General features: G+C 36.0%; 1 protein-coding gene across 1 annotated transcript in view; it reads right to left on the bottom strand.

Moving 5' to 3' along the window:
• Positions 1 to 691: 691 nt before the first annotated feature.
• KIAA0825 (KIAA0825 ortholog) overlaps positions 692 to 11,984 on the bottom strand; it is a 246,087-nt gene continuing 234,794 nt past the window's right edge. Inside the window, exon 21 of the mRNA XM_019655925.1 lies at positions 692 to 1,389. Within this exon, the coding sequence (XP_019511470.1) occupies positions 1,380 to 1,389 (10 nt within the window). The 3' untranslated portion in view covers positions 692 to 1,379. The remainder of the gene's footprint in view (positions 1,390 to 11,984) is intronic.

Genomic DNA, 11,984 nt, shown 5'->3' with positions numbered 1-11,984 from the left:
CCACTCAGTTCACTGGACGGAAGTTAGTAAAATTCCAGAAGGAAATGAAATTTATTGAGATAATATTTAAAGCATAATGGTATATGTATTTGTGCAGAGAAATGTAAACATACATGTAAAAGACTCTAGATATTCTACATATAAAGCACAAAGTTCCCTGCTGAATGCAAGGAATGTTTGTGTTTTAAGATGGGATTTTTTTTTAAATTTGTTCAGTCAATATCGGAGTGAGTACCTGTCTTCATTCAGTCATTCCACATGTAGGTGAGAGCTGCCTTCATGCAAAGTGTTTCCTTCCATTTGGCCTGAGATAGTCAGGTGCTCAAGTTTAAAGGGCCTTTTGGCCATTGCTCCTTTTCGTGGGATGGGGCTGAATAAAAATCCTGCCCATTTAGGCTGAATAAAAATCCTGCCCAAATTCTTCCACCCCCAGAGAGAGAAGTCTTTGCCATAGACCATGGCACTGAAATTGGATTTAAAGACCACATATACCTTGTTACCAAATATCAACTGAAAGCTTGAAATGGGCTGCTTCTATCCTCAGTGCTCTCTCCCTTCACTCTGCTCTGGTCATGCTCTTGTATGATTGACATTCATTATTCTCTCACCCACCACATTGTAGACTCCTCTTTGGTATAAACAATAATACTTTATTATGTCGTATCATCCTCAGCAATTAGCATAGCGCTCTGCACCAAGGTATTTGATAAATTCTAGTTAATTGCTGAATAATTTAATTGAAAACTTGGTTCTAAATGTGGTTGTTTCAGTGATGGTAGTGTGGTATATAAAGATGCATAAGACACAGTTCTGCTCCCAAGGAATTTCCATTTTACCTGAGATAAAAAACACATTCTTAAATAACTGCAACACAAAGTATGAAGTGATAAGGGTCACAGAAATGGTGCAAAGGAAGTGGTATGAGCATTCAGAGGAGGAAGAGATTACTTCCAGCTGTTCAGTGTCCAGTGTCCAGTGTTCTGTTCAGGGCAGTGAGGATTACAGGATAAAAGAGATGGGGTTTGCTGCAACTGGATACACAAATCACTGGTGGGATGAAACAAACATGCAGTTCTGGTTAAATAAAAGTCCAAAGATGCACATATCAAATCCAAAATGAGTGGTACATTCAGTGCTACACTGTCTGTGAAAGAGATACCCGTGGTGCAAGTGTGTTTGGGAAAGGCTTCATGGAGACACTTGGCTTTGAACCTTCAACAATGGACAGAATGATGAGATGAAAAAGGGGGATTTGAGACGTAGGAAATAACACTGGCAATATCTCAGAAAGGAAGTTGAAAAAAGGAGATGCTATGCAGTTGCTTTTCTTTGTAAAAACCAACCATCTGGAGCCCGAGGTTATGACTCATCAATCCTCTTCAATGAGCCCTAAACAAGAAGAAGCAAGGAGAGTGATGAAGCCTCCTGTGGTAGAAACAGCAGAGAAGGTTTGAGTTGCTCTGTTAGTGGACAAATATCCCTGAATGTCTTTAGGCTTTGACTTGGGAATGTGATGGTGTTCCTTCTGTTCCCTTGATCCTGCCACCTCATATGAATCTATTAAAGCCATATCCCATATTTTAACTCACTTCTGGCCTCTGACCCTTGTGCTAGATAATTGACATATTGTGTTAAACATTCATGAAACTGGATATAAGAATCCTTTTCATGAAAGATTAAAAAATGCTATAAAATAATTGTGAGAAAGGAAACTGGCTATGTATACTAAGGTAATATTAATCAGGAAAAATCCAAGGTATGACTGTTCCATCTTAAGGAAATATAGATAAAATGTATTTTTTTTCCTCTCTGTAAAAACTCTACATTTTGCTTGTTACAGCTCCCAGATGATGAATCCTTACATTTCAGTATATTCTTCTCACTGAAATAGAATCAGGCACTTCTCCTCAATCTCTCCTGGCTCTTATTTTGAATGGCTTCAAGATGTAGTTAAAATGTTTCCCCCTCCTCAGTTTTATGTTTTGTCATTGATATATTTGCAAAAACCAGAGTTCTTATTGAGTTTAATAAATTTGTTTTTATACATGTTCTTCCAAGTAGATTTTTAAAACAACAAATTTTTATTCATAGTAAAATCATGTCATTATTTTTATCTTGAGTGGACATAAAAATGTAAAAGTAACATGGAGGAAAAACTGTAGAACATGGTCAACTATTTAGCATACCACAATAAATTATGTGAAAATAAAATTACTACAGAAGTAATTTTTCTTATCAACAAGCTCTAAGTATTACCTAGAGTAAAGTTGTCCCCAGAAATTATGTGGTAAAAAAAAATCTGAGAACTTATTGAATAAGAAATGCATATGAACTCTACTCTAGATTTCTGTTATAATAATTTGGAAAGATTTTCAAAATCCATTATATATAATGTATAATGAAAGCTTCTAGTTTCGTTTTGAAAAGCTTCTTGTCATTTGCTTATTTCATCAGAAAAATCAGACAACCATAAGATTTTTATAATGGGTTCCTTAATTGTACTTAATATGACTAACTATATATGGAAGACACATAACATCCATGTATTTATATCAAAATAGCATGAAAACTGTGGTGTATATTAAAAGCACGCAGTATCTACTTTTGCTTTGTAAAATTATAGGAATTTGTAAATAGCAAGGGTGACCTCCAGTGTGCAATAGGTTTATGCCATTGCATTTTTTCAGTAACAGAAAATGTGCATTGGTTTACTCCAATTCTCTAAGAGTGCTAAAGATAAGGAGAAAGGGAATTTTCTGTGTCAAAATGAGTTTGTAAGTTCAAAGCAATTTGCTGTGTGTGTGTGTGTGAGTGTGTGAGTGTGTGTGTGTGTGTGTGTGTGTGTGTGTGTGTGTGTTAAGCTTATGATGTTGCTTGGAACCCGAAAAAAACAAAAACCTTGGGAAAAGAATCTGTGACTAAAAAAAATAAGAAAATTATTTTTCTTATATATGATCTGATTAAGACATATTCATTAAAGCTTTGAAGAATAAGTTGAATTTACATTTTTTGAAATGAAAATTCAAAAAGGACATTCTTTAAATGTGATGTACTGCCATGCAAATAGTGAAACCACCTGACATATTTCTATACACTGATACCGACACTTATACCAAATAACAAACTAACACCACCAAAAATAAAACTTAAAAAGCCTTTTAGAAAGTCTTCAAGATCAAAAGCTTTTCACTGGAGATAAAATTTCTTTCTATGAAAAGCTAATGGCTTGCCACAGTGTATAATATAATTTCTATTTGTCTCTAATCTCAACACAATAAAAACTATTCACATGAAAAGAAAAAAGCATGATGCTTTCCTTACAAGCCAATTCAACATCACTCACTTCATCTTTTACACTATAGATAATACAAATCATCCAAAACTACTTGGGAATTTTTCTTTGCAGATTTTATTTTCATTTCTTTACTTGGCGAACAACCTAAACTTTGGGGGAATGAGGTTTCCTTTCAAAGGATTTTGTTAGTAAAACATCAAGTTCTGCCTTAGCTAACCAGACCACACAAAAGATCTAATTATATGGGTGCCCACCAGAGCTCCTGCCTGTCAGAGTCAGTGTCACTCAAGCTCTGTCACTCTTTCCATTAGGCCTATCTGCTTTCAAAGGTCTAGGCCGTGGACGTTAAAAATTTGCTCCAGGCTGACTCTTGGCATAAAAGGTATAAGGCTGAGAAGGAATTGCTTTTTATGAATATTCATAACAATCAGAGTGAACTTCTTAAGTTCCTAGACAGGAAAAGGTGTTCATAACTGCATGTGATATGGTTTGTTTATGTAATTTATAATACAAATGGTGTATGTGTATCAAATATTTACTACTAATAGAATATAATTAATGAATTACTTAAAATTCACATTGGTGACAATATGCTTTAATTTTAATAAACTATGAAATTCCCAAGTATGGTATAATCTAGGGAACAATAATTATTCCTTTGGACTTGTTATGATCTATCATGTCAAGAGTCTGTGTGCTACCTGCTAAGAAATGCCTGAGCAGTCCCTGACATGATGGACCCTAATGGTTCCAGAGGAGCCATTATCGTCTATTGTGTCAATATTTTGCACACTAAAGAGGATCCACAGAAGAGTTCTAAACCAGGCCTTTGCATATCAGACAGTAATGATGACTCAATCTATTATGTCAATAATATGGTATAAAAAAGTCATTCTCCTGAATGTAAACAATTACAGTCTTAGGCATGTTTTGTCAATGATCTGCTTAGAATATTCTTTGAGTACTCTCAGAAGATAGCATCTCTCAAATCTTGCTAGAGTAAGTTTTTCTTTATTCTGAAAATTTTCTTCATTCTGAAAATGTCATTTTAAATGTGGCAAATCAATCTCATAAAAATGTTTGGATCAAAAATTAAATTCACCCAAGCAAATTATTTTCACCTCCTCTTAAGTCAAATTATATTCTCCAGGGTCCCCCCAAATATTTTAGATAACTTTGTAAATAAAGAATATACCTTTTACTTTTCTTTCTGGAGGAAACAAATCAAAATTATCTATGCAGTTTTGACCTTAAAAATTCACACCAATACATGTAGGTACCACCAAGGGGCTCAGCATTGAAAGTATATAAGTACTCATTACATTCTTTAATTAAAAGAAGAATCAGGGTTTATGTTTATTTTTGAAGCTATCATAAATAATGATTTTATTTTTGGAAAAATGATTTGTTAACATGTCTTAGGATTTTACTTTGAGACACCTTGGAATGTGGATTATATCTTTAAATACTAAGAATTATTAGGTGATGCATGAGAAAGCAGGGGTTATCTATAAAATAATATGTAAGCAAGAAAAAGCATCATAAAGTATTAAAGTACAGTCCAATCTAACTTCTTTTAAAGATGCATTTTAAGACCAGGAAGAAGAGAGTAATTTTTATGGCTTAATATTAATAAATTGACTTCTCATCCTAGTTATTTGTTTAAAACCTGCACTAACAAAATGCCAGCTATATTCATGTACCAAGTTTAAGATCAAGAATTTAAAAAATAGTATTAAACGCCTTACATTTAAAATAGGAATTCTAATAAAATGTCTCCTTTCGTAATTATATACAAATGGATTAAGTATCATAAAACGTAGAGTGCTTTTTTGTGTGCATTGATTTTTAAGAAATAGTTTCTCAGATGTGTCAGACATGCTTAGATTTTTGAGTAAGAGAATTTTTTTTTTTTTAATCTTGGCTCTGTTCTTATAAAGCAATGTTTTGGCAAAGTCGGCAAGTTCCTTAAATGAAGATCTTCCCCCACCACCCCCGCCTTCTGGGTATCAGGAGACCATTTTAATTCACTCACCAGCTAAATTCTCAAAGGGACTGGTGTATATGGTAACATAGGAGCCAATATCCTAGCTATCAGTTTTCATACAGCCTAGCTGGACCTTTACATTACGGCTGCCCCACATTTATTGTTCTTTCATTGCATCTGTCAGCATTTCCTGACAGCGCATTATGGAGCACATGGCTACAAAGTCAGTATCAATCAGTCCACGATCATGCAGATATAAGTAGCAGACTATTGATAATGGGCCTTAAATCAGATCATCATGGTTTAAGCATAAGGTTCTTAAAAGGCAGCAATCTCACAAGAACTCCCACTTGCCTGTACCTGTTACAAACACTACAAACCAGTTTCTGAAACACTACAAACCAGTTTCTGCATCTACCACCTACAACTTTATTGAAGAAAAAAAAAAAAGGATCTATTAAACACACATACACCGTAACATACATCACCATGTAAAATGAAGCATGAAGTGAAAGTCACTATGAATATAACTTTTATTCTCTCTCTTTAAAACAATGCGCAGAAGTAATATAGACTATCTCCCTTTACATTACTGAACTCAGCCTCCCAAGCCCCACATACACTTCTCATTGATAACAGCAGTATTGTTGTGTTTCAGAAATGTCTTAGTTCAAAAGCATTTCAACTTGATTTTGCCATTTAACAAAAAAAGTGAGAGAATTCATAGTTTAGAGGTATGCTACACTAAACTCAAGGTACCATGTTAAAAACAAAGGCATCTAATTTTTTCCAGACATAAATAATAAAACAACACAGGAGTTGCATGCAAATTTAGTAACATGAAATTTAAGGTGATAAACAGAATGGAGGCTGGCTTCTTGTTTAGTATTCCTTAGTTATCACCATAATTGCTGCATGTCTGTCATCACCAGCAAAAGAAAAAAGTGTCTTTCTCAGCTGCTCTCCTGCTTGTTTTGTTCGCTGTATTCTTGTAAAGTGGGAGAAAATAAGTGTCATTTAATGAATAGTGCTATTCTTTGTCTGACAGCTTCATATCTGTTAGGTGTAGGAGGCCTAGTACTTTCTTTTCTGATAATGTTTTTGACAGTGTGCTAAATTCCTCCCCCCAAAGGCCGGCGTGTATATTCTGCTAAAAGGGGCTTCATCTATCCTGAATGGGTGCCCTCTTTTAACCCCCTTCAGCTTCTGTTCTTACATTAATTGAGCTGATCAGATTGAGCATATGAATTTGTCTTTGATGTATTCGTATGTTTAGTTGACGTTGCTCTCTCTCTCATTGGCAGCGGACAGAGCTCTCAGACAAATAGGACTGTTGCCATGGTAACAGGCAATAGCAAGGGATCTCTTGAAAAATATTTTTATTTCAAAATTCAAACTGGAAAATTCTCACTGGATATGGTTCTCAGTTCTAAACGTGTCATATCTAATGATGAATGCAATTAGGAATCCCACCAGTGTTTTAAATAATAAATTAGCCTAATTTTCTAGGCCTGGCATGATGACATACAAATACTAAAAAGGCGTCTTCTTTTTTAAAATCCATGACAAAGGACTTATTAATGACTTTTGTTCTTAGGATTTCAAATTAAAACGGATGGTAGGCTAATGATAGCGCTTTCTATCTGCTGAAAACCAGAGGGCCTAGAGGTAAACTTATTATTTTTTTTTAAAGAAAACACTTCAAGCTGCTCTGATATTTGGTTATTTCATAAAAAAAAAGCAGGTGTAGAAATCCTTCTATAAATGTTGAAAGCTATAGCAGTTGGTAAATCTCAGTGGATAAAAAATGCCCACAGCCATTTTTAATTACTGAGCATGAAAAAAGGGATAGATGGTAAACATAAGTTTTATAGATCACTATCATCTTACAATGGTGGAGTTTTAAAATTCTTACCATTTTATCTGAAACAAAGAAAATTAGAAATAAATACTTCAATATGACATAAATTTTAATTATTTTTAAAACTTAATTTATTCACGATTATACAATTCCAGTTATATTAATTATGGTTTCTCCCAATGTGGGGCTCAGAGAACAATACAAATCACTGTACAGTTGGACATTTTCAAGGATCTGACAATGTGTAATCACATTATAAAGAGGGTTATTAAAAACCAACCAAAATTTTCTATTCCTTAAACTCTTTATTTTTAGCATGTTTTCAGTTCTTCGCTATCTGTTATTCACTGTGTTATATGTGAAAATGCAGAATATAGCTTTTTGATATTAGTTGGCTGGCAATGGTACTACGTTCTTTAATTTTGTAAATGTGGTAAAACAGACAATATGATAAAATCTAGAAAACCTAGGTATATTTTGGGTTTGGCTGAGGAAATCAATCTTGTTCAAACTTTAGAATGTCAGCACACAAAATAAACCAACAGAGGTTAAATTGAATCCAAATGTAATGAGCATCTATCTATAATACGTGAGTATTCCCATAAAGTTAAATATGACTTTACATATGTCCATATAAAAAAGTTTGTGTTTGAAGCAAAAGAGAAAAAAGCTAAACCTATATTAACAGTCACTAATTTCTATACTTTTATTATTATTACTTTCTGTATAATAGTTTTGCTACTACGGTCTAAATATGATATGACTATTATTTTATTTTAGGTTGTTACTAATCCACCTGAAATACTACTTTTTTTCCCCTCAAAAATTGAAGTGCAATAATTTCCAAAATACAAAAAATAAATTAAAATTAAAAAACACTTTGGTATATGAAAAACTGGAGGGACTAGCAAAGAACATCGATGCTTCTATTGGTAAGTCAACATTTCTCCCCTTAACTATAATTCTGGTCTATTTCATAAAAAAACCCACAGTGAAGACAATAAACCCAAAACAACTCCTGAGTTTCCTGGATATCTTTGGCCTCCTGAAGCTCTCCTGGAAGGTGAGCACATACCTGGGAGGTCCAGGTATGCCCCTCACCCCACATCGCTGTCCGGAGGGACAGTCACTCTGTTTATATAGAAACAGTCAACTGTGATGAAGGGACTATACTGTTCTCCCTCAATGGCGTTTTAGTTGTTTTTCTAAGTTGGGGAACTATATCTTCTTTGCACTTTTTTTAGAGTGACTAATAACAATTTTTAAATGTTTCTTTGGGCCGGCTGAGTGGCGCGTTGGTTAAGAGCTGGCTTGGGATGCCACAGGGCCCCGGTTCAGATCCCACATATGAGGGCCAGTGACACTGCCCTCCACAGCTAAGATGCTGAACAACAGCTCGACCTGGAGCTGGGCTGCTGTGAGTTGCCATCGATGGCGTAGGCTGCAGCCCCTGCTGCAGTGGGTTGCCATAAACTACTGTGTGTAGCCAGCAGCCACCGTGAGCAGCTGTCCAGAAGCCCGCAACTGATCTGCCTCCCCCAGGAAGAGCGCAATGATGGTGCCAACTTGGACCAGTGAAGCAACGTCCTCCACAACTAGACTGAAGAACAAAAGGACAGCAACTTGTCTGTTCCCCTTCCCCCAATTCCCCAATTAAAAAAATCTTAAAAAAAATTTTTTTTCTTTTATTTTTTTTTTAAATTCAAGGTAGTGAATTCTTATCACACAAAAGCCAAAAAAATATTTTGAAAGCAGCACTTCATCCCCAAAGCTAACTACCCTTAAAAGAACTGCCACCTGAAAGTCAATAATTGGTTATACACCCTCTCAGACCTCTTTGTATTAAAACCATCTGAAGGCACTGCATTTCATTTACTCTCTCTCTACCTTATGACCCATGATAATAAGTGGTACAAGAAAGGAAAAATGAAAGCAGAAAAGCTTTTTTATTTCTTTTCCCTCTGCCTAAATTAGATAGTAAGACATGTGAAGTAATGCTGCTTCACCTCTTAGTCATCAACAGCCAGGCCCTAGAGCAGGGAGGAAGTAAATTCAGGCGGTTCCCTTCCCAGCACTGTCATGGCCCTCTAAGAGACTGGAAGTCACAATCCTCCATGTCCTCCCAGTCTTCCACGGCCTGGGAGCCACTTCCTTGATGTGACTAATGATCCAGAAATGATAGTGCAGGCTCCTTGCTGGAGTCCCATATTGTCCTGTTGGGTTGTAAAAGGAAAGCCCTGCCTTTAAGCGTTTAGAATATTTTGAAAATACAAAGCGTGATGATGCCAGTTTCTTCCCTTGCTCAGTACTGTACAGATCTACTCCAAACACAGAGGCTCACTGATTTTGGCACTCAAGGCTTAAATCAGCTCCATAGGCATTCCGCAAGCCAAAATGAAAGCTAAACGCGTTGTTACTGAAACCTATGCTGCATGCCGTAACTCCAGGGATATAACTTAAAGACAATTTACCTCAGAAATCTAAGGCAGCACAGGGCAGTGGAAAGAGACCTAGATTTGGAAGCAGAATGACAGGGTCAGACATTTCTCACCAGCACCCAGACCTTAAGTGACCTTCCCAAGCCATTATGTCTTCATCTATAAAATAGGGATCATAATATCAGCCCTCTTCCTAGGGTTACTGTGCAGTGAAAATGAGATAACACATATGAATGTGCTTTAAAATAGATATAGATTGTACCTGAACCCTATATCCTTTATATTTTAAAAATTAGAATCAAGCATATTGATTTTGCCATGTAAGTTACATTTCTCCATAAAAATCTTCAATTTATACATATCAAGTTTTATAATACATCAAATTAAAATATAAAACATTGATTTTTAAAACATTATTATGAAAATTGTTTGTTTTAGAAATTATTTAATTTAAAAAAATGTCTGATTCCTACATGCCATTTCTTTCTGCAATGGAATATGCTTTTGAACTCATTAATGTAGAAAGTAAGAGATATTAGAGAAAGACTTAGTCAAGGGCAAAAATTAAATGTTCTGTGATTCAGTAAATTATAATTAAATAAAACTAAGAGCCTTGTAGAACAATTGATTTTGATATAAAGTGTCTAGTTTTCATATTTCAGAAAATGATTATCTGAATGATAGATTTATCACTGGTAATTATGTCTATGGTAGATTCTGTATAAATATGTATGCTACATCTATATACATATAATAGACATAAAATAAGGCAAGATGGCTATAAATACACAAAGCATTCCCTCAATTATAAATAATGTTCTGAAAGTTTGTTAGTAAATTGCGTATTAAAAACTTGGGATATATTTTCTCATAGAAACAACATTAATGTGATGTGATGGGTCCAGGCTACCTCAGAAAAAATCCATTTGGCCAATAATTTACCATACAGATTAATAACAAAACATAGAGAAGTATTTTCTATAGAAAATACACACCTCCCCTTGCTGGTACCCCAACCCCAGGCTCTTCCGCTTAATATTGGAGAGTCATAAAGGGCGAGTGCTACAATGTGCTGAGCTCTGAGAGTACAGAGAACAGATGTCAATTTACTTACTTTTAGAGAAAAAATCAAACTCAAATGATCAGGAATAGGAATAAGGAATGGAGGCAGAGATTATATATGTTATTTTCTGGTATATAATAAAGGGTTTATATTAGCCAAAAATAACATTAAGTAGAAGAACCAAGGAGGCTGGGATTTGTGGGGAGTGAGAGGAGACCGAGAAGTTGGGATTGCACCAGGAATGTTGGCAACCGTGGCAGCCGTGGCAGGTGGAAAAACAGGAGAGGCTTAAGAGGAATATTTCCTTCCGGACAGCACCCCTCTTGTCCCCACAAAGATTGTCCAGGGTTAGTCTTAATCCAACCCAAGAGAAAAATGAGAAGCACCATGAGGAAGCTGGGGGTAAGGAAGGTGAATTTCTGTAGATGGTAGTATGCAGGCAGGTATTGAGGGAGAAAGGGAAAGGGAACAAGTCCAGGTGCAGAGACCAAAAAGGAGAAGGAGGGAAACCCAAAGTCATGAGCTGTCTGGTAACATCTGTGATCTAAGTGACAAAGTGAGAAGGACTCAAGGGAGACGGATGGTGGCACTTGATCACTCCCTCCCTCCGATCCTCACTTGGCTCTCTGGACACCACTTTCTCCTAGTTTTTCCTACTCTATTGACCATTCTGTCTCAGTGGCCTACCTGGATCTTCCTCCTTCCAAATTCTCAATGGTAGGGTTCCCTGGGCCTCAGCTGTCAATCAAGATGATCCTAATCAGTTCCAGCATGGCTAGAAAAACAATCTGAAGTATGATCACCGCCACAATAACTCCAACTCCAACCTCTCCTTTCAGTTTCATACTACTATGTCCATCTCCTACTCCTCCTAGATGCCTTAAAGGCAACTCAAATGGAATATGTACAAAATATAATTCTTGACTTTTCCTCCCAAACACAATCCTCTCCTACGTTTCCTCATCTCCACAAATCACACCCTCATTCACAGAGTTGTTTAGGTCAAGAGCCTGAAAGCTAGCCTTGATTTGTTCCTCTTACACCTTGCACTCAACCTATCAGCAATCCTTTGAGTTCTAGATTTCATATGGTGCAACTTAGTGTCTTAAAAATAGATGCCAAAGTTTAACCACTTCTTACCACCTCCATCAGCTCAGTTCCACGTGGGACTATTGTTGCAGTATTCTAATTTTCCTCTTCCCGTCTTTTCACTCTTAGAGTCACATTACATTGCTTCAAGCTCAATACCCTCCAAAGATTTCTTATCATAGAAAATCGATGCCTGCCTATGCAGTCTGGCCTCTGCTCACCTCTTTGCCCCCGTCTTCTTTCTCTCCCTT

The sequence above is a fragment of the Hipposideros armiger genome, unplaced genomic scaffold (genome assembly GCF_001890085.2).
Source record: "Hipposideros armiger isolate ML-2016 unplaced genomic scaffold, ASM189008v1 scaffold_252, whole genome shotgun sequence".
Classification (NCBI taxonomy): Eukaryota; Metazoa; Chordata; class Mammalia; order Chiroptera; family Hipposideridae; genus Hipposideros; species Hipposideros armiger.
This window is presented reverse-complemented; position numbering and strand designations above follow the sequence as displayed.